This window comes from Lactuca virosa, chromosome 4 (assembly GCF_052849685.1).
Source record: "Lactuca virosa cultivar CGN04683 chromosome 4, Lactuca_virosa_CGN04683_v6, whole genome shotgun sequence".
Lineage (NCBI taxonomy): Eukaryota > Viridiplantae > Streptophyta > Magnoliopsida > Asterales > Asteraceae > Lactuca > Lactuca virosa.
The window spans coordinates 331,099,109-331,124,453 of NC_136429.1; the positions used below are offsets into that span (position 1 = coordinate 331,099,109).

The 25,345-nt window shown below is 36.1% G+C and overlaps 2 protein-coding genes across 2 annotated transcripts; one reads left to right on the top strand and one right to left on the bottom strand.

Moving 5' to 3' along the window:
* Positions 1-17,680: 17,680 nt before the first annotated feature.
* Positions 17,681-18,360, bottom strand: LOC145168926 (peamaclein-like). The gene is made up of 2 exons (XM_079087572.1): positions 18,222-18,360; positions 17,681-17,938 (listed from the first exon to the last, which is right to left on the bottom strand). The coding sequence occupies exons 1-2, from the start codon at positions 18,304-18,306 to the stop codon at positions 17,754-17,756; spliced, it is 270 nt and encodes an 89-aa protein (XP_078943698.1). The 5' UTR covers positions 18,307-18,360; the 3' UTR covers positions 17,681-17,753.
* A 3,814-nt stretch (positions 18,361-22,174) lies between these two features.
* P5CR (pyrroline-5- carboxylate (P5C) reductase) lies at positions 22,175-25,033 on the top strand. The gene is made up of 7 exons (XM_079045584.1): positions 22,175-22,508; positions 22,920-22,968; positions 23,287-23,378; positions 23,479-23,551; positions 24,091-24,211; positions 24,334-24,439; positions 24,634-25,033. The coding sequence occupies exons 1-7, from the start codon at positions 22,311-22,313 to the stop codon at positions 24,820-24,822; spliced, it is 828 nt and encodes a 275-aa protein (XP_078901710.1). The 5' UTR covers positions 22,175-22,310; the 3' UTR covers positions 24,823-25,033.
* The last annotated feature ends 312 nt before the right edge of the window (positions 25,034-25,345 follow it).

Sequence of the window (25,345 nt, forward strand, 5' to 3'; positions counted from 1 at the left end):
GGGTATATTTTCTTAAACAGAAATCAGAGGCTACTCCAAAGCTGAAGAACTTTATAAAGCAAGTGGAAGTTCAGTTGCGAAAGTTGGTTCGTAACATCAGAAGCGACAATGGGTTGGAATTTAAAAACAAAGAGTTTGAAGAATTCTTAGCCGAAAAGGGAGTAACTCACAACTTTTCTGCTCCCTACACTCCACAACAGAATGGCGTAGTTGAAAGACGAACTCGTTCCTTATGTGAAGCAGCCCGAACCATGCTTAGTTTCGCTTGTCTACCTCTGTATTTCTGGGCTGATGCTATCGCCACAGCTTGCTACACTCAAAATAGATCCTTATTGAATAAGCGATTTACCCTTACTCCATATGAAATCTTAAATAATCGTAAACCTAACGTTAAGTTTTTCCATGTCTTCGGTTCCAGGTGTTTCATCTTTAATTCTAAAGAAAACCGAAGCAAGTTCGATGTGAAGGCAGACGAAGGTATCTTTATGGTTTATTCGCTGACCTCTAAGGCATAGGGTTCTTAACAAACGATCCAAGAAAATGGAAGAAACTTATTATGTCACGTTTGACGACAACTACCTGAAGAAGAATCAATCAAGCGAAAGTCAAATGGGAGACATCTTTCCAACACCAAGTCAAGTCACAATTCCAATAGTTGACCTTTATGAGGAATACATGCTACTTTTTGATGAGCCAGATGAGGCTATCCACTCTGAAGCAAAAGCAGAAAATAATAAAGTCGATGAAATAAAGAAGATAATCGACGATGCCACAAAAGAAATGGAAAGCAAACCTCCCATCTCAAGCGAACCTTCCAAAGAAAGCACTCCATTGCAGGGGGAGGGTTCGTCTACGGCAAATAAATCCGATTCGCCTTTCCAGGGGGAGAACCCATCTCCAACCATGACCCATGAAAGTCCACTCGAGGGGGAGAATTCTAAACCTGATGTTGAAACCGTCTCATCATTGGCGGGGGAGAATCAAAATACAAATATTGATTCGTATGTTCAATCAGAATTCGAAGAGGAAGTCAACGCTGAACTAGATCCTGCCTATGATCCATCCTACCCTCCGCTCACAAAATGGACAAGAGATCACCCAAAAACTCAAGTTATTGGTGAATCATCTGAGGGAGTTCTTACACGCTCTCAACTGAAAGCGAAGCAAACTGCTTTATTCTATCAAGTGGAAAATGCACATGTTTAATTCATTCGTCTCCAAAGTTGAACCAAAAACAGTTTATACTGCACTCGATCACTCTGATTGGGTTAAGTTCAGGCTATGCAAGACGAACTCAATGAGTTCGAATGAAACAAGGTTTGGAGATTGATTCCCACGCCACCTGATGCATCTGTGGTCGGTCTAAAATGGGTGTTTCGCAACAAGTTGGATAAAGAAGTCAACGTCATAAGGAACAAAGCGAGACTTGTAGTGAAAGGATATTGTCAGGAAGAAGGGATCGACTATGAAGAAACTTTCGCTCCAATAGCAAGGTTAGAATCAGTTCGAATCTTCTTGGCATATACAGCACACAAAAACTTTGAGGTATTTCAAATGGATGTCAAGTGTGCTTTCCTGAACGGAGAACTAGAAGAAACCATATTCGTTGAGCAACCACCGGGTTTCGTGAATGAAAAGTATCCCAACCATTGCTATATTTTGGACAAAGCCGTATATGGTCTGAAGCAAGTTCCTAGAGCCTGGTATGAAACTTTAACTCATTTTCTAAAGATGTCCAAGTTTAAACAAGGTTCGGTTGACCCAACCTTCTTTCGCAAGAAAGAGGGTGACCATTTAATGATCGTCCAAATCTACGTCGATGACATCATCTTCGGTTCCATAAATTCTAGTCTAACAGCTGAATTCTGGAAGTTGATGGAGACTAAATTTGAGATGAGTTCAATGGGTCCAATTAACTTTTTCCTTGGATTGAACATAAGACAGGGACCAGAAGGCATTTTTATCAATAAGGAGGCTTACAGAAAGACTTTACTGACAAAGTTCGGCATGATGGGAGACTCAAGAGTGAAGATTCCAATGGCATTCGGGACGAAGCTAACCCCATCTCTGGAAAAACCGGCTGTTGATATGACACTCTATCGGCAAATGATAGGGTCTCTAATGCATCTTTGTCACAACTAGCCTTTTTGGCTAGGAAATTCCGTCCGCAAGTAAGCAAGTACTATTGTGAGGCTTGTGCTAACACTTCTAAGTGTATAATTTGAGTTCCTAATGAGCCATGAAGTGTTAAAATGAAAACTCTCCAAGTATGTGAAATCTCTCCCAATTCGCTCCCAGTATGTGAAACCTCTCCCAATTCTCTCCAAGTATGTGAAACCTCTCCCAATTCTCTCCAACTATGTAAAATCTCTCCCAAATCTCTCCAAGAATAGTGAATCTCTCCCAAATCTCTCCAAGAATGTGAAATCTCTCCAAGAATAGTGAATCTCTCCAAGAATGCAAAATCTCTCCAAGAATAGTGAATCTCTCCCAAATCTCTCCAAGAATAGTGAATCTCTCCCAAATCTCTCTAAGTATGCTAAATCTCTCCAAGAATAGTGAATCTCTCCCAAATCTCTCTCATATGCGAAATCTCTCCAAGTATGTAAAATCTCTCCTAAATCTCTCAAAGTATCTGAAATCTCTCCCAAATCTCTCCACGTCTCTCAAATCTCCCTAAGTACCTTCCTTAGTCGAAAACAACTCAAAACCGGAAGAGGAAACCCCAAAAGGACCCTTTTGGTCCAGAACCTCTTGGTCCGGAACCCTCTTGGTCCGGACTCTTCTTGGTCCTGAACCTCTTGGTCCGGAACCCTCTTGGCCGGAACCCTCTTGGTCCGGAACCCTTCTGGTCCGGAACCTCTTAGTCCGGAATGCCTTCTAAGGGCCAAGAGGAAGCATCTTCGGAACCTCTGAAGTGACTCCGGAAGGCTAGGGCTTGCTCCGGAAGGGCCTTGCACCGGACAACTTCGCTTCGCATCCTCGGTCCGGACTCACCTGATCTCGCACCCGACTCCAGAAGTAAGCATCGATTTCGGAACTCCGCCTGATGACTCCGGAAAGCACTGTTCACTTCGGAACTTGTTCATCACGTTCAGAACCTACCCATCAGCTTCGGAAATTGACTCCAGATTTTCCTAAGAGGCTCCGGAATTTAAGATATAGCTCCGGAATTTAACTTAAAGCTTCGGAAATTACCATTTAGCTCCGGAATTCACTATTTAGCCCTGGAATTTGGACTATTCCGGACATTTTCTTCATTTTGGGGTATTTTGAGGTCGGGAATCCCACCAAACTCGTGTTTTTCTTAGCTAAGACCCCTAAAACCTTTATTTTATGCCAAATTTAATTATTTAAATTATATTTACATAAAATAAAAAGTTAAGATTTAGGAAAACCTTATCCTAGAAAAGGACAAAGGGATTGACTTTGTGATTTGATGAAATTCCTCATTTCCCATGCAAATCACGGTATCTCATGCTTTACCCACCAAATATCCATGCATGGACCACCAGATCCCCATGCATGAAAGATTTCTTTCTTTTCCTTATACTCCAAAGTCACGACAGTAAGGGAGTTTAGACTCCACTTTCTCTCTCATTTTTCCCATTTTTCTCTCAAAAACTCATCTTCAACCAAGAACAGGAGAACTTGCTGAAAACAAAATTCTAAACTTCTCCTTGGAGTTGTAAGGTAAATTCCTCCACTCATCTAATATTTTATAATATTTCAAGATGAATCCATATTATTTTATTCATAATAATATGTGAAAAATCACCTTTAGGATAACTTTCTCCCAAGGAAGTTCTTCATCTCAGCCAAGAGTTTAAGCTTGAGATCTTCACTCCATAACTCCAGACAACTCCTCAACTAACTCAAGGTGAGCTTCATACCCCACATTTTCAATATTTTAATGTTTTTGGGGGGAGGGTACAAGTCAAATCTTGCCTAAATACTTGAATAATTGCTTATATACATATGATTGTATGTGTGTGTAAAATATTATTAAATTAATATTTTAGTAATATACTCACGAACATAGGATTTCTCAATTTCATAAAGAACAGAGGATACTTTGTGCAAAAGAGTCTCCCAACTATTGAGTGTGTCCAACTTAACCCCTTATCTATGCTTTCATGTCTAAAGATAAAAGTTGTAAAAAGGAACCTTACTAAGTGGACACCATTTCTAGTGATTTTCGAAAATAGAAACTTTGTGACTATTTTGCAAACTATCAGGGAGTATTTTATAAATAGTCAACATAAAAGTTTGCGTCAAGAAAATATACAAATAGAGCCTTTATGACAGAAACATTTGCATGTCATAAGCTGCTGTCATAAAACCTCCAAGAACATAAGTAATGTTATATATGTCATAAAACAGAAAATGCGTGTCATAACCGGCAGTTATAAATTTATATAAATTATAACTTGACACTTTTTCTCTCTCGACTAAAATGACTTATTTTTTTTCAATAAACGAAAAGGAACAAACACGAGCACCTAGTTAACGAACACAATCAACGATATGGAACGAGAACGATACTTCTATTCAATGAGTACGAATTTCATTATTTATCTAACAAATAATGGATCTCTAACGATTGCTCAAAGTTTGTTAATATTCTAGTCAGACAAATCTCAAAAGTACCTAAATATAAATATATTAGTGTACGTCTAAGTCCTGTAAGGAGTTATAGCCAGAGTCTCCTGGAGGGAGAACGGGAATTTGTGTATAGATCTATACGGGGTTGACACCCCGCACCTTCGCTGTTCGCTACAGCTAGACAGGACAGTCTAGGGTGACAAATGTCTTATCCAAACCGAGGGCGCCCGAGAAACGCCAAAACAAGCACTTCGTCAGATTACTATGGTTATAACGACTCACTAGAATATGTTATATTAACTGGAAATTTATGTAAGGAAAACCTCATAAATAAACTTTGGCACATTGTGTTGACTGTCCTACACGTGATAGGTGATGGTCCGCATTTGTTGTGTTGACTATCCTTCTTCATCGCGTAGAATTTCCACAATAGCCATGTTGATTCTTTCTCCTACAAGTATAGAGTCGTAATACTGCTATTTTTACAAATTAAAAAGCGTAGGACTCTATGGAAAACATTTGTAAACGATTTTGATAACGCTAAACTAACCCACACATATACATAGTTGGAAACTAGAACTTACGATTATTTTATAGCAGAAAATATAGGATTTTCTGGGGAAAACGATTTTTCTACGATTTCGATAACGATAAACTAGAAAGCACACACTCAATTTTACTCGATAAGAGGAACACGATTTTCAACCATATTTCCTTTTTGAAAATAAGGGATTTTTCTTGAAACGGTTGATTGTTACTATCCAAAAGAACTATTCTCGGACACAGCTCGTTTTTACAAATCACACTACTTTTCAAAATCACTCCTTATAAGGATGAACAAAAGTAATGTCATGCATACACATACTCATGATTTTCAAGGCAAGACTTCAAACGATTTCATAGAAAATATCGGATTTTCTAAAAGTACAACAAGAACGATTTTAAACAAGTGTAAACGATTTTATACACAAAACTGCTTATGAACTCACCAACTTTTTAATTGACGCTTTTCAAAACGACTTGTATTCTCAGGGATCTAGTGAGCCGGTAACAAGGGACGCTGATGCAAGACCATTTAGCTGTAGTTTGGATTCTTTTCTACTTATGTATCTTTTCTGTAACTCGAAGAACAAATACAATATGTAAACAATGTAAGTTTGTTATCTCAATGTATGATGTTTGGATTGCATTGTCTCATTTATATTCAATTGTTATGATACTGCACAATGAAATCACCCGCCTCCGGACGTTTCCGCCGTCTGGTCCGGGGGTGTGACAATCTTACAGCTAGTAGACCAGATATTATGTTTTATGTTTGTTATTGTGCCAGGTTTCAATCCAATCCACGCGAACCTCACATGGTGGCAGTCAAGAACATCTTCCGATACCTGAAGCGAACCTCATCTCTTGGCATATGGTATCCGGCGAAATCAGGATTCGTCGTTCAAGCATTCTCTGATGCCGATCTAGGAGGATGTGGTCTAGATAGGAAAATCACTACAGGTGGTTGTCAATTTCTGGATGGCAAACTCGTCAGCTGGCAGTCCAAGAAACAAACGTGTGTATCATTGTCCACAGCCAAAGTTGAATATATAGCTGCTGCATCTTGTGCTTCGCATGTCATTTGGATTCAAAGTCAGTTAAGAGACTATGGCCTAAACATGAAGCGAATTCCACTCTATTGTGACTCCAAAAGCGCAATCTGAATATGTCACAACCCAGTGCAACACTCAAAGACGAAACACATAGCACTGAGGTACCACTTTATCAAGGATCATGTGGAAGATGGAAACGTTGAAATTCATTTCATGCGTTCTGCTGATCAATTAGCTGACATATTCACGAAAGCCTTGCCTGAAGCAATCTTCAACAGAATACTCCAAGGCTTAGGAATGATGGAAGCCGAATCTGTACCGAATCCAGTTTTGCCTCCTTAAACTTTTAACAAGCGAAATAGAGCGAACGCTCGGTCTATTTAGGTTCCAAATTTTTCGGGCACCAAATTGTACCGAACGCTCGGTATGTTTCGCTTAATCCAAAGGCGAACGTTCGGTTCACACTTTATGTATACTTTTTGTACATTTTTTTTCTTTTCCTTTCTGTTTTTATTTCTTTTTTCAGAAAAATCTAAAGCACAAAAATATTTTTCCTTTCTGTTCTTATTTCTTTTTTAGACATATCGAAAATGCAAAAAAAAATTAATTTGTTTAAACTAGATTGTTTTACAATTGCTGCTTGTCTCGACAAGGTATCATGGGGAAGGTATCAACTCTTAATCTATATACTAGTTAAGAGTCCCTAGAAGCATGCTGTTGCATGTTGTCCAAAGCCTCGACGACTCTAGAGTGAAGCCTTACTGATTCGATATATACAAATCGTTTCTTCCCAATCAGGCTGTTAAATTCACTTAAGTCGTGAGCTACCTTACTCTTCCCACATTGAGTTAAGAGTTATCTGCTTGGTCACTTTCGTATAGCAGAGGTACTTTCGGTTCTTTAACCACCTCACCATTTTTCTCCATTATTTTTGATTCCATGAAAGTAACCCTTGAGACTCTCAGCATGTACCACTGAGGTTTACGGTTACACAACATCTGTGTTAATGATCTTAGTTTCATTTCACCATGATCTAAGTGAAACCCACAATCCAATACCTTACATGAATTGAAGGTGAACAATTGATTGTTCTAGTTTTTCACCCATGTATTAACGAAACCACTCATGTGGTATGTACCAAGAAATCTCTTTTATTTTTTGAGATCTTTATAAAATTGTCTAAAACTAAGACATTTCTTCCCAAAAGATCATGTTTTATTTTTGTTTTTGAGATTTCTAAACTTTTCCCAAGTCACTACAAAATTATCAAACCTACTTAGTGTTTAAAGCTACACTGGCTACACAAGTACTTCATCCCACTTTCGTTCTTATATCAAGTTCGTAGTTTGGTTGAAGTGAATGCCACCCTTAAAGCTGAAATTAAACGATGCCTTTCAATGTTACTTAACAAACATTTGATCGTACTTCAACGGGAAACCACACAGACATTTCTAGGTCTCTCTTGACTTTGAAATAAGAGATTCGTGCCCGGGATCCTCAATTTCATGTCTCGAATGACATCACTTACATCCCATAGATATAACTTGATTTATTTCTTCTTCTTTGGCACACCTTTGCAAGAAAGTCTATTGACTTTCCAAAAGTCTTGTTCGTGGTCACTATGGCTTATTCCTTTTACAGGATGTTAAGGTATCTCGCTTCCACATGGGATTATTCAGGCGAAAGGAGCTTCGTTTATTAACTTAGAATATGATGCGTTAAAGGATAGTATGAAGAGGCGAGGAATGGATAAGATTTCAAACTAAAGGCGCGTGAATTTGAAACGTCACCAATTGATCACGCCGCCTGACACGCTTTCGAGGGTAACAGTTGTCAAATCACGTCTAATCAGGCGTCGTTTCAGAAAATCACGCTTACGTTATCATTAAGGATTTTCTCTCTCCTGGTAATCGTATAAAGGGATTTCTCATAATTCTTTTCTCCTTCACCACTTACAAAATCTCTCGAGCATTCAAAAGGCAAATACTATCTCTACTGTTCATCTTCCTCACCAAGCTTCAGCAATGGAAGAATCATCTTCAGTTCAAGAACACACAGCTCAATCCACTCTCCTCACGATCAAGCCTAATCAGAACCTGATCATCGACTTGGATCCATTCCAGTATGATGCTTTTATGCTGCAGATCGTCGAATGCCTTAAGTACTCACCACTGGTACATGCTCATACCAAAGTTGAACACGTACCAATGTCTCTCCTATCTCAAGTTTACTCTTCAGCAAAGTACGTCAAGGCTGAGGAGCGTATTATGTTCAAGATTTTCGATAAGAAAACTTTTGTCTCCAAAATTAGGTTTTGCTCTCTTTTAGGGCTAACCCATGTGGACTCAATGGTGCATCCTGACTCGATCACTAATGCTCAGATCTTCGAGATGTTCTACAACATGGGGTACACTGATCTTCTCTCCATCATCACAAAAGTCAAGAAATCCTGCCTACCTCCTCAATGGAATGGGTTGTTTACCCTTCTCTTTAAGGGTTTTTCTAAACGGGTGGCTGGATCCGATGGTGCAAGCAAAGATTTCATGACCATCATCTATGATCTATACCATGGCATCAATCTTGATTATGGGTCTATTCTCTGGACTCAATTGGTTCAAAGTTTGAATTCAACTTCTCGTCACACCGAGATTTCATGTGGGCGATTCTGGACCATCGTTACCAAAAGGGATATGGAGAAATTTCAAGTCCCAGTCATGGCGGATTCAATTGCTACTTTCCATACCACAAAGATCATCGTGGCAGACTCTTCCAAGTTTCTGTTCATCGGTCCAATCCTTGAGACGATGTACAAGTGTGTTTCCGGGGCTAGTAAAATTATTTATGAATACAAGAAACAATCCTTTTCAGGTCCAAGGGTATTCACTCTCGAGATGCAACGTTCCCTAGATGGGGCTGACAAGTCAAAGAAAGGAGGTAAGAAAGGGGACAAAAAGAAGGAAGTTCAAGAGGGACCCTCCTCTAAACCTATCACGCCTAAGAAGCGAAAGGGTCAAACCGCTGAACCTTCAGCTCCTAAGAAGCGAAAGCTACGAAAGACGACTCTCAAGCCGAAAGTTTCTTCAACAAGCGATTCCGATTATGTACCTTCGGATCACCCAGTAGCAGATTCAAGCGACAACGAAGATTATCTGTCTGAGGGTTCGCCTCGAGGTGATTCGCCTCCACCATCCCCAAATCGTGAGGTACATGTTTCTGAAACCATTCAATCTCCACCTTGTTCTTCTATTCCTATTTCGATAGCTCCTTGCCCACCTCCAGTTTCATCTCCACCACCCATTTCTACACCATTACCACTACCCATCTTCACCGAAACAACTACCACCACCACTACCACTACAACCGAACCACCGGTTCATGTCAACGCATTTGATGTGGGGGCACAAACTTCTGGTTTTGAAATCCCTATTACTTCTAAACCACTTTCCCCACTTCACTCCGACGAGTCTGACACCATTCTTGGTGGAAACGATGTGGAGTTTGACACATTCCACTATAGCCCCTTTACCGTTCAAAGTGACAGTGATGATGATGCCCCAATCACTAAACGACATCTTAAAGCCATGAATGAGAAGCTCTATACTTTGCTTACCTCTGCATCTTCCTCTTCTACCGCCGAATACTCTAAAGCAACGGTCAAGGCCCTGTTCTCTACACTGGTCAAAGAGCATCAGGAATCGATTGATAAGGCCACCAAAGCTGTGGAAGCTTCTACAACTTCTTGTAAGCAAGCGACCGAAAATGTCGAAAAACTAATCTCAGATGCTTGATTATTTTTGGAATCTCTCCAGGCGGCATCCGAAAAGAATACTAATACGGTGAACGCTACTATTGAGAAACTCACCACTTCGCTCCAGGCTGAGAAAGAGCATTTTGAAAGCATTCGTTGTCACAACTAGCATTTTGGCTAGGAAATTCCGTCCTCATGTAAGCAATAACTATTGTGAGACTTGTGCTAACACATTAAAAGTGTACATTATGGTTCCTAATGGACCATGTAAAGTTAGAATGCAAATCTCTCCAAGTATATCGAATCTCTCCCAAATCTCTCCCAGTATATGAAATCTCTCCCAAATTTCTCCAAGTATATGAAATCTCTCCAAGTATATCGAATCTCTCCCAAATCTCTCCAAGTATGTGAAATCTCTCCCAAATCTCTCCAAGTATATCAAATCTCTCCAAGTATATCGAATCTCTCCCAAATCTCTCCAAGTATGTGAAATCTCTCCCAAATCTCTCCACGTATCTAAAATCTCTCTCAAATCTCTCTATGTACCTTCCTCAGTCGAAAACAGCTCAAAACCTAAGGAGAAAACCCAAAAGGACCCTCTTTGTCCGGAACCCTCTTGGTCCGGATACCTTCTAAGGAACCAAGAAGGTTCTCACTTTGGATTTCAGCATGCTCCGGACAATCTCGCTTCGGATCTTCCTTAGTCCGGACTTCCCTCCTGCTTCGGAACTTTCTTCTGACTCCGGAATATGTGGGACGGTTTGGACCTCCAAGCTCAACCGGACAGCTTCGCGCCTCCAGACCGGAAGCCTTGACGCCTTGGAAACCCTCGCATCTTCGGAAGTAATTATTCCGGACTAGTGTCGGCTCCGGAAATTTGAACTTTGCTCCGGAACTTGTGAATTGACTCCGGATGTAGGAGAAGAGCTTCGGAACTCGCCCAGTACCTCCGGAACTCCCTTGTACCCACTTCGGACCCTCGCAGACTTAACTCTCCACTCCGGAAATTGAGATTTGACTTTGGAATTTACTATTTGGCTCCGGATTTTTGCCTATTTCGGACCTTTTCTTCATTTGGAGGCATTTTGACGTCGGGATTCCCACCAAACTTGTGTTTTTCGTAAATTAGACCCCTTAAACCCCTATTTTATGCCAAATTTGATTATTTAAATCATATTTATATAAAATAAAATTTAAGATTTATAAAGGTATTATTTTCAATCAAGATAAGAACAGGACAAGGACAAGGAGGTTTGACTTTGTTATTTGATATAATTCCTATTCCCCATGCAAATCACAGTAATCAAGGCATTATCCACCAAATATCAATGCATGAACCATCACATTCCCATGCACATGATTTTCTCTCCATTATCTTATACCCTTAAAGCAACGTCAGTAAAAGGAATTTGGGCTTCACATTTTCTCTCACTCCTCTCATTTTCTCTCAAGAACTCATCTCAAAAGCAAGAACAAGATCTGGTTGAAAACTAAATTCTCAACTTCTCTCTAGAGTTTCAAGTAAGTTTCTCCACTCATCTAATATTTTATAAAATCTTCAAAATGAATCCATATTATTTTTCTCATAATAATATGTGATGATCACCTTTAGGACAACATCCCTCCCAGGGAAGTTCCTCATCTCAGCCAAAGGTCTAAGCCTGAAATCTTCACTCCATCATTCCAAACAACTCATCAACTAACTCAAGGTGAGCTTCATACCCCCACTTTTCCTAAGTTTTTATTGTTTTGGGGGAGAATACAAGTCAAAGTCTTGTGTAAATCATGATCTATTTGCTTATTGTGTATGCATGCTATCTTACATGTGCTTAAGTATGAAATTCCTTACACTTAGTCCAAAAACTCGAGATTTTTGGTTAAGTCTTAAGAGTTTGGATTATTTTTCCACAAATCATGGTTAGAAACAAAAGGTTTTATGTTACCAAGTATAAGTCACAAATTATTATATCAACTATTTGGATTTGCTTCGAGATTAACTTAAACAAGTTGTGAGACAAAATATTTTGAAAATGATTAAATTATGGAAATAATAATATTTTGGATCATTTTTGGCCAAGCATAAATACAAGGGTTATCATGGAGCATTATGTCTTACTCATGACCTTTTTACCAGGTTAATAAACTATTTGTGATTATTTATAAGTATTTAATATAAATAATTTTATCAAGAAAAATATACGAAAACAGAGTTTTCATGACAAAAGTATTTGCATGTCATAAACTACCGTCATAAAACCTTCAGGAACATAAGTAATGTTCTATATGTCATAAAACAGAAAATGCGTGTCATAACATGCAGTCATAAATTTACACAAATTATAACTTGACACTTTCCTCTTGACTAATATGGGCCTGAGTCGACAATTTATAGAAAGGAAATACCATTTTTTCCCATTTCCGATAATGTTGGGTCATTTTGATAAACGTTCAAAATGGCTTATTTTTTTTATAAACGAAACGGAACGAACACGAGCACCCAGTTAACAAGCACAATAAACGATATGGAACGAAAACGATATTTCTATTCAATGAGTACGAATTTTATTATTTATCTAACAAATAATGGATCTCAAACGATTGCTCAAAAGGTTGTTAATATTCTAGTCAGACAAATCTCAAAAGTACCTAAATATAAAAATATTAGTGTACGTCTAAAGTCCTGTAAGGAGTTATAGCCAGAGTCTCCTGGAGGGAGAGCGGGAATTTGTGTATAGATCTATATGGGGTTGACACCCAGCACCTTCGCTGTTCGCTACAGCTAGACCAGCCAGTCTAGGGTGACAAATATCTTTATCAAAACGAGGGCGCCTGAGAAACGCCAAAACAGGCTTCCGTCATATTAGTATGGTTATAACGTCTCACTAGAATATGTTATGTTATCTAGAAATTTATGCAAGGAAAACCTCATAAATAAATTTTGGCACGTTGTGTTGACTGTCCTACACATGGTAGTGATGGTCCGCATTTGTTGCGTTGACTGTCCTTTTTCATTGCGTAGAACGTCCACAATCGCCATGTTGATTCTTTCACCTAACAAGTATAGAGTCTTAATACTGCTATTTTACAAATCAGAAAACGTAGGACTTTATGGAAAACGTTTGTAAACGATTTTGAAAACGATAAACTAACAAACACATATGCAAGTATACACAGTTGGAAACAGAACTTACGAATATTTTATAGCAGAAAATATAGGATTTTCTGGAGAAAACGATTTTATACGATTTCGATAACGATAAACTAGAACGCATACTCAATTTTACTCGATAAGAAAAACAAGATGTACAACGATATTCTCTTTTTGAAAATAGGGGATTTTCTGGAAACAGTTGACTATTACTACACAAAAGAACTATTCTCGAACACAGTTCGCCTTTACAAATTACACTACTTTTCAAAATCACTCCTTATAAGGATGAATAAAAGTAACGACATGCACACATATATCCATGATTTTCAAAGCAAGGCTTCAAACGATTTCATAGAAAATATCGGATTTTCTGAAAGTACAATGAGAACGATTCTAAACAAGTGTAAAGCAATTTTATACAAAAATGCTTATGAACTCACCAAATTTTTAGTTGACGCTTTTCAAAACGACTTGTATTCTCAGGGATCTAGTAAGCAGGTAACAAGGGACGCGGATGCAGGACTATTTAGCTGTAGTTTGGAATTTTTCTGCTTATGTCTCTTTTGTGTAACTCGAAGAACAAATACAATATGTAAACAATGTAAGTTTTTTATCTCAGTGTATGATGTTTGGATTGCTCTGTTTCATTTATATTCAATTGTTATGATACTGCACAATGAAGTCACCCGCCTTCGGACGTTTCCGCCGTCTGGTCCGGGGGTGTGACATTCGTACAAGGCTTAAAGCTGATAATACGGAGATCCAATCTTCAATCAATTCTTGTCTTGACCAACTCCAGACTGAGTTAGCCGTGGAAAACAAAATCATGGATGAACTGGCTCTTCGCACTACTCAGCTCAAAACTCAGACTCTAAAGCTCAACCAAGCGAATAAGGTTATGGATGTGCTCCAGTCTGAAAAGACAGTCATGAAGACATGTGTGGGTGATGTCAGTATCCTACTCACCAATCTGCTTGATGCTCATGACTCAATCCTTACCATCAGTGTCCACCGACACTTAGCAGAAAAACTCCGTCCAGCACTTGAGATCCTGCATCTCCTTGAGGGTGTTTCCGAGGCGGGTGCTCCTCCGAAACAAGGGGGAGAAGTAACTCAAGAATATCCTACTCAACCTCTAACAACCGAAACAACTCAGACTCCTCTGAAACCGAAAGTCACCAATGAACCGAAGGGTAATACAGCTTCGAGTTCCAAAGGAAAGAAAATCATCGGCGAAAGTGAAGAAGAAGAAGAAACTGAAGAAGAGTTGTTAAAGCGAAAGCAACGTGATCGAACTCTAGATGAAAATCTCAAAATTACACGGGAAGCCGAAGAGAGGGAACGAAAAGAGAAAGAAGTCCATGACATGTTGGAAAGCAGAAAAACTCTCTTTCCATTGTGGACATTGGAAAAGTTACTGAAAGAAGCAATCGAGTCTCCAAGCACTCATTGGCTTGAGCCGGTCATTTCTTTTGACTTGGAGAATTCTAAAGACTCGCCGGTTTGATATGCCAATCACCCGAAGGGCATTTGTTTTTCACAGCTTCGAGCCGACAGCATCAATTCCCTCTCCTGACGTGAAAACTGATCGGTCTCTAATTGATTACTATCTTGCTTTTTCTCAACCTCAATACTTGACCTGGAGTGCACAGAAGATTATATCGGTCAAAGTTCTAAAGCCAGTCGCTGCATGAAGCTTTATCAATGTGAAGTTTCGGGTGACTCGAGGTTCTGAAAACTCAGTTCATGAGATCTCTGTTGCTGATCTTCCGAACCTTAACCCCCACGATTGGATCCTGTTCACAAATTTTCTGCTAACCGAAGAACAGAAGTATGACCCTATTCTTGCTCACATAAAGTGAATGTTGGTCTCATACATACATGAAGTCGCAAACCTGGATAAGGAGATCGCCTTTGCCTTGAGGAAAAAGCGAACTGTCAAACCAATTGGTAAAGCAAGTGATGTGAACAAGATGCAATTGGGCAAAATAGACACGAAATATCTCACAGTGATGTTCACTCGTGGAGAAAACCAAAAGTGTCTGTTCGCCTTACCCGACACACACCTATTCTCCACTACCTATTTGGAGCACATCTTGAATATTATAAACAGGTGCAAACAAAATGACGATGCTATTAAGAAGAACTTTAATGACATGCTTCGCTGGTATATCAGTTTTCGTCATACTCTATCGGCTATCATACCGAAGCTGTTCAAGACAGTGAAGAAGACAAAACAGGTACAGCAGTAGATTTCTCTCACCTCAATTGACGCAAAGGGAGAGATTGTTGGGTATAGAAGATTGTGTCATTGGGCCTTTTGCTTTAGTCCATTTTATATACGGTTTTGGGCCTGTCCAGCCGTCATTTATTAGGGTTATAGTATCTATATATAGTGCATGCATGCACCGTGTATGAAGTAGTCGTTGATACCATTATTGTAACCCTACCACACCTCTACAGTAGCAATTCTTAATAGAGTTCTTCTGAGGTTGTGGCTTATTAATCATTCGACATCAGTTTGATTCATCTTGTGTTCTTATTTACTTTGTGTTCTTGTGTTGCTTGTTAAGAATCTTATCGATCTTAAAGAGTTTTAGTCTCATCAACCCTATTTTGAACAGGTCAAACAAGTTTATGGTCAAATACGTATGAAAAAAACATGGTTACCTAAATGTGGACAAAGACCAAAGTTCTTTACCCTCCTAGGTCATTAAGTTGAATTTATAATAAAGGCTCATAACTCCAAGTCAGTTGGGTTTCATGATTACAAAACTCGACTTTGGCTATCTCTACTGTGTAATTTTGTAATTTTTTCTAGATACTATTAATAAATTTGGTCATTAATAAAATTCAAAAGTATCGCATGTCAATGTCTACCCTACATAATAAAAAAATAGTTTACTTGTACACTTGTCATTCTATTAGACCTCCCTATTTATATTTTGCCACGTGTCAAAGTCTTAGCGTCTTCTAATTTTATATCCCGCTCAAACGATAGTCTACCTTTGGTCCCAAAATTATCTCCATTCATTTGGGTAGCATACGTTCCTTAAAATCAGCAATAATCTTTAATATATCATAAATATTGCAATAAATTAGTATACAAATAATATCCAAATTTGAATCTGATTGACTAGGGCTTCTTTTATTTCATACATACCTCGAACGCAAAAATAATTGCATTTCTATTGACTCTTCTCCACCAGTCCATGATTCATAGCCGACTGCCCCACTAGCATGGGTCATCAGATTCGGATTTCAGGTTTAGAGATCTTGGTTATAAAATATGTGAATTTGGTGTTTGATTTAGGAAGCAAATAGGTCGTTTCTTGTAAAAAGTATTGGGCAAGTTCATATACTCCATTGATCTCCTTCTCTGCTTTTCGGTTTTGACTTCTCACCTCCTGGTAAAGACCATGGCTAAAGAAACGAAGAGGATACAACTTTCTTTATTTCTTTCACTTTGATGGCATCTCTTTCATGTCATAAATCCAATAAGGTAAAATAAAAATACCCTCTTAAGGTTTTCTTCCTCTTTTTCATTTTCATTCTTTTGATGATTAATCTTTATATTCATTTCTTCTTCACGTTTTGTCGTTTTTCTTCCGTAAAATTCGTTTTTCTCCGCCTTCTTCTTAACTTCCACTTCTGGTTGTCCTTTTTTTTTTAATCGATTGTTACTGACTTTTTTACTAATTTGTGCCCTAATCTTGGAATGTGTTAATGTAATAACTTACACTGTTCTGATCAGTGGGTATTGTAGGGCTGGTGAGATGAATAAAGCATTCAATGAGTTTGATGAAATGTATGTAGCACATGACATCGTAACATACAACACAATTTTGTGTTTTTTGTATGACAAAAGCAAGACAAAAGCCAAACGTAGAGGTGTGTTTCATTCAAAAGCAGTTTAATAACAAGTGAAGTCTGGTAAGCCTCCCGGTCTGCTATTTCACGCTAGGTTGGTTGTTGCATGTTTGAATATCTTTTTCTCCTTAATTGAAATGAAACACTATGCTTCCAAAACCGAGGTTTTGAATTGGAACAGGTCTAAAGGCGGGAAGTTTGTACTGGGAGTAGAGGACATAGACCTGAAAAGATCAACCAATGATGAAGTTGGTAATTTAATGTGGTTGTTTTATTTTTATAATCAATTTAGCATTTTATTATACAATATTATTATTTTTTTCATTAATTAAACAAATAAAAACTATCTTATTTGAATCAACGATTATAATTTTATATAAATAATAAAAACATAAATCTCTTAGTTAATAATTTATTGAAAATAACTGATTATTTATCATGAATTTTTACTATAAAAATTTAATTATTTTTGTAACCATGATTTCCATGGGCTATAACCTAATTATTAGATAAAATATATATTAGGTAAGATGTTCTCTCTGCATTGCTTTGTATACGGCACACACACAACAACTTGAAGAGTCATGCATATGCAACTCTATCCTTGTAATCGCAATACTTTCAAATAGACAACTTTAGTTTGATTTTTTTTTTTTTTCTATCTTAAACATCTTAAGAGATAGATTGTAACATATCTAACAACGTTAATCGTAATTAAGTGATAAATTATTATATGTTATGATAAGTATCTCTTGAAATATTTTTCAATAAAGTACAATGAGATTCAAGGACATTTTGGTTTGCCTTTAGAATTCCTTTTGTCCCTATAACAAGGGCACTCGTCTTTGTGTCCATACGTTCCTGAAGGCACACAATGACAATATTTACAGCATATCCCGCAATACTTTAGGCATCTATTTTTTCGCCCTGCCTTTGAACACCTCACCGCACACTTGGAGTCGCAAAAACCTATTACAAAGTAATATAATACTCAAACTCGTTTTAAAACACAAAGTACAAACATCCCATGCAAATAAAAGATCTAAAACCACAAAATGAAACATCTCATGCACATAAATGAATAGAACGAAGAAAATGCACAATATCCATGTGTCATCAAATGAAAAAATAACCGGAAGACTAGAGTATTAATCAAACTATATTTTGTATTGCATAATATATAATAGTATTTAACGTACAAGTTGTTATTGGACAGTTGATATTGGGTTTGTAAATTAGTAAATAAACTTACTTGAACCCGCCATGGTGGTATGAATGAGAGAAGAGCTCAAGAGTACAAGTGCCACAAGCACGAAAGTTGCAACAATTGGCTTCATCTTTTTTCCTTTGTGAATTGTGTATGAACTCACAAATTGTATGTGAGAGAAATTTGGTGCGAGAATGGGGCACTATTTATAGGGGAAGAGGTTGGTAAAAGAATTCAAACTTGTTTACTTAAATAGTCCTTGTCTAGTTGTATGTAGTTTATTTGATATGTATCACTTATAAAATATTATTTCTTACATAAAGCATGATCACAATGTTTTTTTTCTTTTACGTTTCACCTGCGATTAGACTGTGATCAAGACTCACTCATTGGATAAAAGTAAAACTCACATCTTTTTTTTCCGCCGAAGAAGCTGGAACAAGTTGGAATCACAACCCAAAAGGCAAATTAATAATAATAATAATAATAATAATAATAATAATAATAATAATAAATTATTATTATTATTATTATTATTATTAATTTATTACTATTATTATTATTATTATAACAATAAATTATTATTATTATTATTATTATTATTATTATTATTATTAGTATTAACTATCATTTCATATTGAAAAGCGGAACAAATTAAGTATATATGTATTAGTATTTTACATTTTTATGTTGTTGAATGACCTGTTGTATATATATATATGTATGTATGTTAAAAAAAGTTATGTATAAAAAACAAATAAAAATATATAAATATTACTTGACATGTCTCGTTAATTATTACTCTCTTTTAAAAAATATTATAGAAGATCTACATAAAGTCTGATAACTCAAAGGACAATTTGTTTATTTTAGTAATATGTCGATCATATAATCATGTCAGGTGTTATTTCTACTAAATGTCAAACAAGAAATCAGTTTTGTCCTCTAAGATGTTTTATCCGGTGCATAAAGCATCCCCGTGCAACAAGGATCTAGTTATTGTTCAATTGTGATAACTACAATTTATGACCGAATTGCATATGAAACGATATTCTATATGGTGATAAATGCAATTTATGAAACGAAATTCTACGATGATAATTAGAATTTATGAAAGGACAGGATAAAGATTAGAATAAGAGAGTAGAGGGATAATTATGTAATTAAGTTTTAATATAACACAGGGATGATTCTCGAAGGGATCTTATCTTTAGTGGACTCTGGATGCTCTAGACGTTGTGCATTACAAACTTGTATTTATTTTGAAGAATTGTTGGTAAGTTTCAACAGACCAATCATGTGACTTATCGTGGCTTGTTCCACCATCCCTCGCTATGCTTTTACCTTTTTTTTCCTACTTTCCATTTGGCATCCATGATATCGTATCTTAGTCATAAAATTGGGTTTCTTACTTGACGAATGATTGGATCAAGTTAAAATTGATTATTGTATTGCATTTTATAAAACTAAGAGTAAATTAGTGAAATGGCCTTTGTGATAAACTGAAAATAGTAACTTTTTTACTCCAAGTTCTTTTAATTTTGGAGTATTTGACTTTTTTTTTTATAGAAGTCTCGAAAGTCGAAATTATCTTCTTTTAACCATTAAATTTCTAATCGTATTAAGGGCGTGTTCGACAAAATTAGCTGGTAGCGGGTAGCTTGTAGCGGGTGGCGGGTAGCTTGTAGCTTGTAGCGTTTTGTTAAACGCTACATGAAGTAGCATTTGGATTTGTAACGTTTTGTTTAAATTAAACGCTAGAAGCTTGTAGTGTCAAACAAGGCTTTCTGTTCAAAACGGAGCGTTTTGTCAAACGCTAGAAGCTAGAAGTTCTCAAACGCTCCCAAAAGCTCTGTGCCGAACACGCCCTAAATAGGCCATTGAAGTCACGGTTTTGTATACATTTACCTCATGTTACCTCCAGCTCCTAGTTAGCTGGTTTTCTTGCTGACGTCAAGCCAATGTGGGCAAGAACGACGCCGTCTTCTGTTTGGAAGTTTCTTAAAAGAGTCGTTTGGCTATGGTCCTTCTTATTCAAATTGATTATCTATCTCACCAACAAAGAAGCGACGTCAATGAGATACACGCATAACTTCACAGATCAGTTTTGGGCAAGAAATGTAGGGTGCGACTGTGGTTATGTGATCAAATCGACGACCTCCTAGACAAATTGGAACCCTTGTAGGAGGTTCATGACCTGCCTTAACTCGCTAGTAAGTTCATCTCTCCTAAATCAATGTGTTTTTTTCATGTGCTTCTTATCATTTTTCATGTTATGATTAAAAAAAAGACTATTGTGAGTATTTTGAGTGGGTTGATCCTAAGCTCCTTTGTAAGTGGTGTAAAATTTGTTTTAAAAGCTTGCATAGGATACTACATACTAAAGGATTGTTATTCTATACAAAATTTGTGTATGAGTAGTTTAACTCAGCATTACCTCGTAAGGTCGTGAGAATATGGAAGCATGTTTTCTAGAGGAAACGGGTGAAGTAAACTAGAGTTGAATCAAAGCAAGTTGTTGAATGTAGTTCTTGTAGTGGTCATTATATTCTTGATTTGTTGTCTATGTTTATAAGTGTTATGTTGGATGTCTATATTTGTAATGATTATTAATTAGGGATTGAAGAGGAAAATGATAAAAATGTTAAAAATTAAATTAAATTTGTTAATTTATATTAAGTTAATGGCTAAACCTACAAATTAGACAATTCGAAAATAAAAACTGTATAAAAGATAATTTTCAAACATGATTAAAAGAATATAAAGTTTTAAAGACGCCTATGGTTGATTTTATCTATTGGAATTTAAATAATATAGACATATCACGTTGTTTGTCGTGGAGTGCTTTAGAAATCTTTATGACGTTTTCCACCCCATCGTTTTCCAAACACCTATTTTTCAAGTGTTGTGAGTTAATTAATTTATCAATTCAAAAACTCAAATATTGAACCAAAGAAAGGAACCCAAATAGTTTGCAATCTTTTAAAATCCAAATTAATCATACCAACATTTACTTCTTCTTGATATATTTCATCATTCTAACTCTCTCTCTCTCTCTCTCTCTCTCTCTCTCTCTCTCTCTCTCTATATATATATATATATATATATATATATATATATATATATATATATATATATATATATATATATATATATATATAGTATGGCTACCATCAATCTTTTTCTTCACCCACAATCTTGAGATATTGGCTTAGTGCATATGAAATAAAATACACCTATACACACTTTCCATTCTTATTTTCCATATCTCTTCTAGCAATATTTTTCTATTAAACATGTATATCTATATAAATATTCTTTTTTATTTTCATGTATTCTTGATAATAATAACGAAAAGATAAGAGAAGAAAATATGGATAACAAAATATAAGTGAAGAAAATATGAATAACAAAAGCATGTAAATAATCCTTTCTAATAAATAAAAATAATTTTGACAAATGTCACTTTCTCATTAACTTGGAAACATGTCATTTTCTGGTATTTTTTGATAAATATTTTTTCCATTTGTCATTTTCTCATTTTTTATCTTTTCTTAATTAACACATCACATTTACACCTCAATTAATAATTGACTAAATTGAAAATAATCAATAAATTACAATACTACTACTCATATATTGTATTTAATATGTTTCTTTTTAATTTTAAATTTCAAATCTAAAATTTCAATTTTAAATAAATTTTTGTTTAAACTTTCATATTTAATTTTTTGTTTTATCCAACCCGTATAACATACGGGTATCACAACTAGTATTCTTATATATGACAAAATATTTCGATTAACCAAGTATATGACTATGAGGTTGATTGTTCTTTAGACTTCAAATAAATATGGGGTTAAAAATAATAGTTTTTCTTGATTTACATTAATTTCGATCACATTCTATATAAAATTTATATGGATACGGACCCAGAACAACTGGGCAACTGGCCCGGCCCATAAGAAGTCGATTCTCCTGAAGACTGGAGAGGATTGGTTACTTACTCCTCCAATCAGTTGCGGGGCTACTGAAGATTTCGGTAACACTGTATTTTCGCATCATCAAGCCACTGATCCGACTCTTTCAATCTTGTCATCGCTGCTTTGGTAGAAGCATTTTGATCATTGAACAATGTCTGCGGTTTCTCCTATTCCGAGTGAGACGTACAAGCTAGGGTTCATCGGAGCTGGTAAGATGGCGGAGAGTATAGCCAGGGGCGTTGTCAAATCCGGTGTTCTCCCCGCTTCACGTATTAAGACAGCTCACAAAGGCGCTCGCCGCGCCGCTTTCGAGTCCTTCGGTGTCGGTGTTGCTGAACACAACAACCAGGTATAACAATACTGTTTGTTTCCATTCGTAGCAGTGATATGTAACTCTGTTCTTGTACAACGCCTAACAACCTCAGGAAATGAATTCGCATACTGATGTGATTATTAATGGGGTTTTCTTCCGATTGTCGGGATTTTAGCAACAAACATTAATTTCAACCATTTCGCTGTCTACAAAATGATCGATCTCTCCTAGTTTAGAATTTCGATACATATTTGCAAAGCATATCTGCATCTGGATGTATGAAATTGCAAACATATCGTTTGTTTAAGCTTAGTATTAGTAATTGAGTGAATGAGTTTTCTAACAATTGTTAGTGAAGTACATTAGAAAGAGCTATTTGTTGCATTTAACCCTTTTACTTATCCCACTATAATCTTTTTCTTTTTAACTGATATCTTTCGTGTTCAGGTTGTTGAAAACAGTGATGTGGTGATTTTCTCTGTGAAGCCACAAGTTGGTATTTTTCATGCTGCCTATACCTCTATACTTATTTAGTTCTTGTAATAGTGCTAATTATAATTAATACCATAAATGAAAATATTGAACTACAAATGAAGTTTAAAAAATGATTCAATTTTTGTTATTGAATTCCATTCCATTTTCTACCAACGAAATTCATGAATTCCTTATACAAATTCCATTTTTTCAAAAACATTCTGCAAACCAAACACCATCTTGTATACTTGATGTTATAATTTACAAATAACCTTTTTTCTAATGTCATTTTTGTTTGAAATATAAAATCTGATTATTATTTTTCTACTTGTGGCTGCAGTTAAAGATGCTGTGTTGCAACTGAGGCCTCTCCTATCTGAGAAAAAGCTTCTGGTGTCTGTAGTTGCTGGTGTCAAATTAAAAGATCTTCAGGTTTCATGAAAACAAAATTTTAATAATGTTATAAATTTGATGTTTTATGGAAATATTTAGAAGGTGATAATTTTATAATAATTGGTTTTGTTTGATCCAGGAATGGGCTGGTCATGATCGATTTATTAGGGTTATGCCAAATACCCCTGCTGCTGTAGGTGAAGGAGCATCTGGTATAATTTCCATCATATTTTTCTTCTTTTTTAATCTAATATTCATTATCTGCTGCTTTAATTCTATAATTATCAAAATTAAAAAATTGCCTTCTTAACACAGCCTTTAAATATAGCCCGATAGAAACCCTAATCAAGAAAGAAATCTACCAATTATAGCAGTGAAAATTGGTTTGTGTTTTGATAACATTGCTATAATTTGGTAGAATTTTTAAACCATAATGCTCTAATAGGCAAAAAAAAAAAATAAAGGGAAATCTTCAAAAAAGTCTTTACATTTTTGGGTAAAAACCCAAAAATGCAAACAATTGCCGGTTTTTTGGGGTTGATTGCTAGAAAAAAGATATATAAGGACTTAATCGAATATGAGGTCAAAATGTAAGGACTTTTCTGAAGATTTCCCACAAAAATAACAAAAGTAGTAAGCTATAAGCCTAATACTAAACAAATGAATGGAACTACAATTTCTAAGTATTTGAGATAATGCAAAAAAAAAAAAAAGGAGTATAGGAATATTTCTAAAAATAGTATTGGTGTAGTTATGAGCATGGGAGCAGGAGCAACACAAGAAGATGGTGAAATAATTGCAAAGTTATTTGGAGCAGTTGGTAAGATATGGAAAGCTGATGAGAAACTCTTTGATGCAGTCACAGGCTTGAGGTAACTATGTCTCTTTCAATATAATACCAATCTACTTTTTTTTTTTTTTTTTTTTTTTTTGAAATGAAAATATGATGCTCATTATTGATAAAGAAATTAAGTTGTTTTTTAAAAAATTTCAGTGGCAGTGGGCCAGCTTATATATTTCTGGTCATAGAAGCCTTGGCAGATGGTGCTGTTGCTGCAGGTCTACCACGGGAACTTGCTCTTAATTTAGCCTCTCAAACGGTAAGTCTTTTTTATCATAACATATAATTTATATTTAGAAAGAATTACCTAAATTATCATTTAACTTCATTTACATTTCAATTTAAAATTCCAAACAAAAAAACAGAAACAAATAAGAAATGGATTTGAAACAGATTAATTATAATTCCTATAAAAATGATGAGGGCATTTATGTCTTTTTCACATTTATTTAGGTTTTGGGGGCAGCGAGTATGGCTAGGGAGACAGGGAGGCATCCAGGTCAGCTGAAAGACGATGTGACATCGCCAGGTGGCACGACAATTGCTGGGATTCATGAGCTGGAGAAGTCGGGATTCCGTGGGATTTTAATGAATGCGGTTGTTGCTGCTGCAAAGCGTAGCCGTGAGCTTTCACAAAATTAGTTTTTTATTTTTTTATTTTTTTATTTCGTGGTAGAAACATATTATGCATAATTAATGAATTAACGGACGTTGCTATTTTGAGGGATTGAATAAAGATTGGCCTTTAGTATTAGTTCATGATGGATGTCCATGCTTTCTGGTAGGGGCAGTTTTGTAAAATTGGATAGTATTAATGTCTTCTTTATTTTCATATCTGATGTTTTTAACTTTATATTTTTATCATTTTTCTAGCGTTAACATTATTACATAAAGATCCAAAACAGTGCAATATAATGTCATGTCACATGAGCAACATACAGCGAAAGAGAATGACAAAAATAGTAATGTTGGTCGGGACTTTCAACAAAATAGCTATGTTTGTTTATTTATTGTTTTTTAGTATTTTTCCACCTACACCAAATTTGCAATCCCATTATGATTTATGAAACACTTTTGCTGCGAAATAGTTTTTGTATTGTTTAGACTAAAATTACCATTTTGACCCTCTAGTGTTGGTGCAAATAGGTGTTCTTTCATTTGGTTC

What these genes read in the sequence shown, in the direction of transcription:
- P5CR (XM_079045584.1), top strand. Translation starts at nt 22,311, where the DNA reads ATGTCTGCGGTTTCTCCTATTCCGAGTGAGACGTACAAGCTAGGGTTC. An exon ending in TTGCTGAACACAACAACCAG is followed by an intron (nt 22,509 to 22,919) that starts GTATAACAATAC and finishes TTTCGTGTTCAG; the next exon opens with GTTGTTGAAAACAGTGATGT. An exon ending in CTCTGTGAAGCCACAAGTTG is followed by an intron (nt 22,969 to 23,286) that starts GTATTTTTCATG and finishes TTGTGGCTGCAG; the next exon opens with TTAAAGATGCTGTGTTGCAA.
- LOC145168926 (XM_079087572.1), bottom strand. Translation starts at nt 18,306, where the DNA reads ATGAAGCCAATTGTTGCAACTTTCGTGCTTGTGGCACTTGTACTCTTG. An exon ending in TACCACCATGGCGGGTTCAA is followed by an intron (nt 17,939 to 18,221) that starts GTAAGTTTATTT and finishes ACTTTGTAATAG; the next exon opens with GTTTTTGCGACTCCAAGTGT.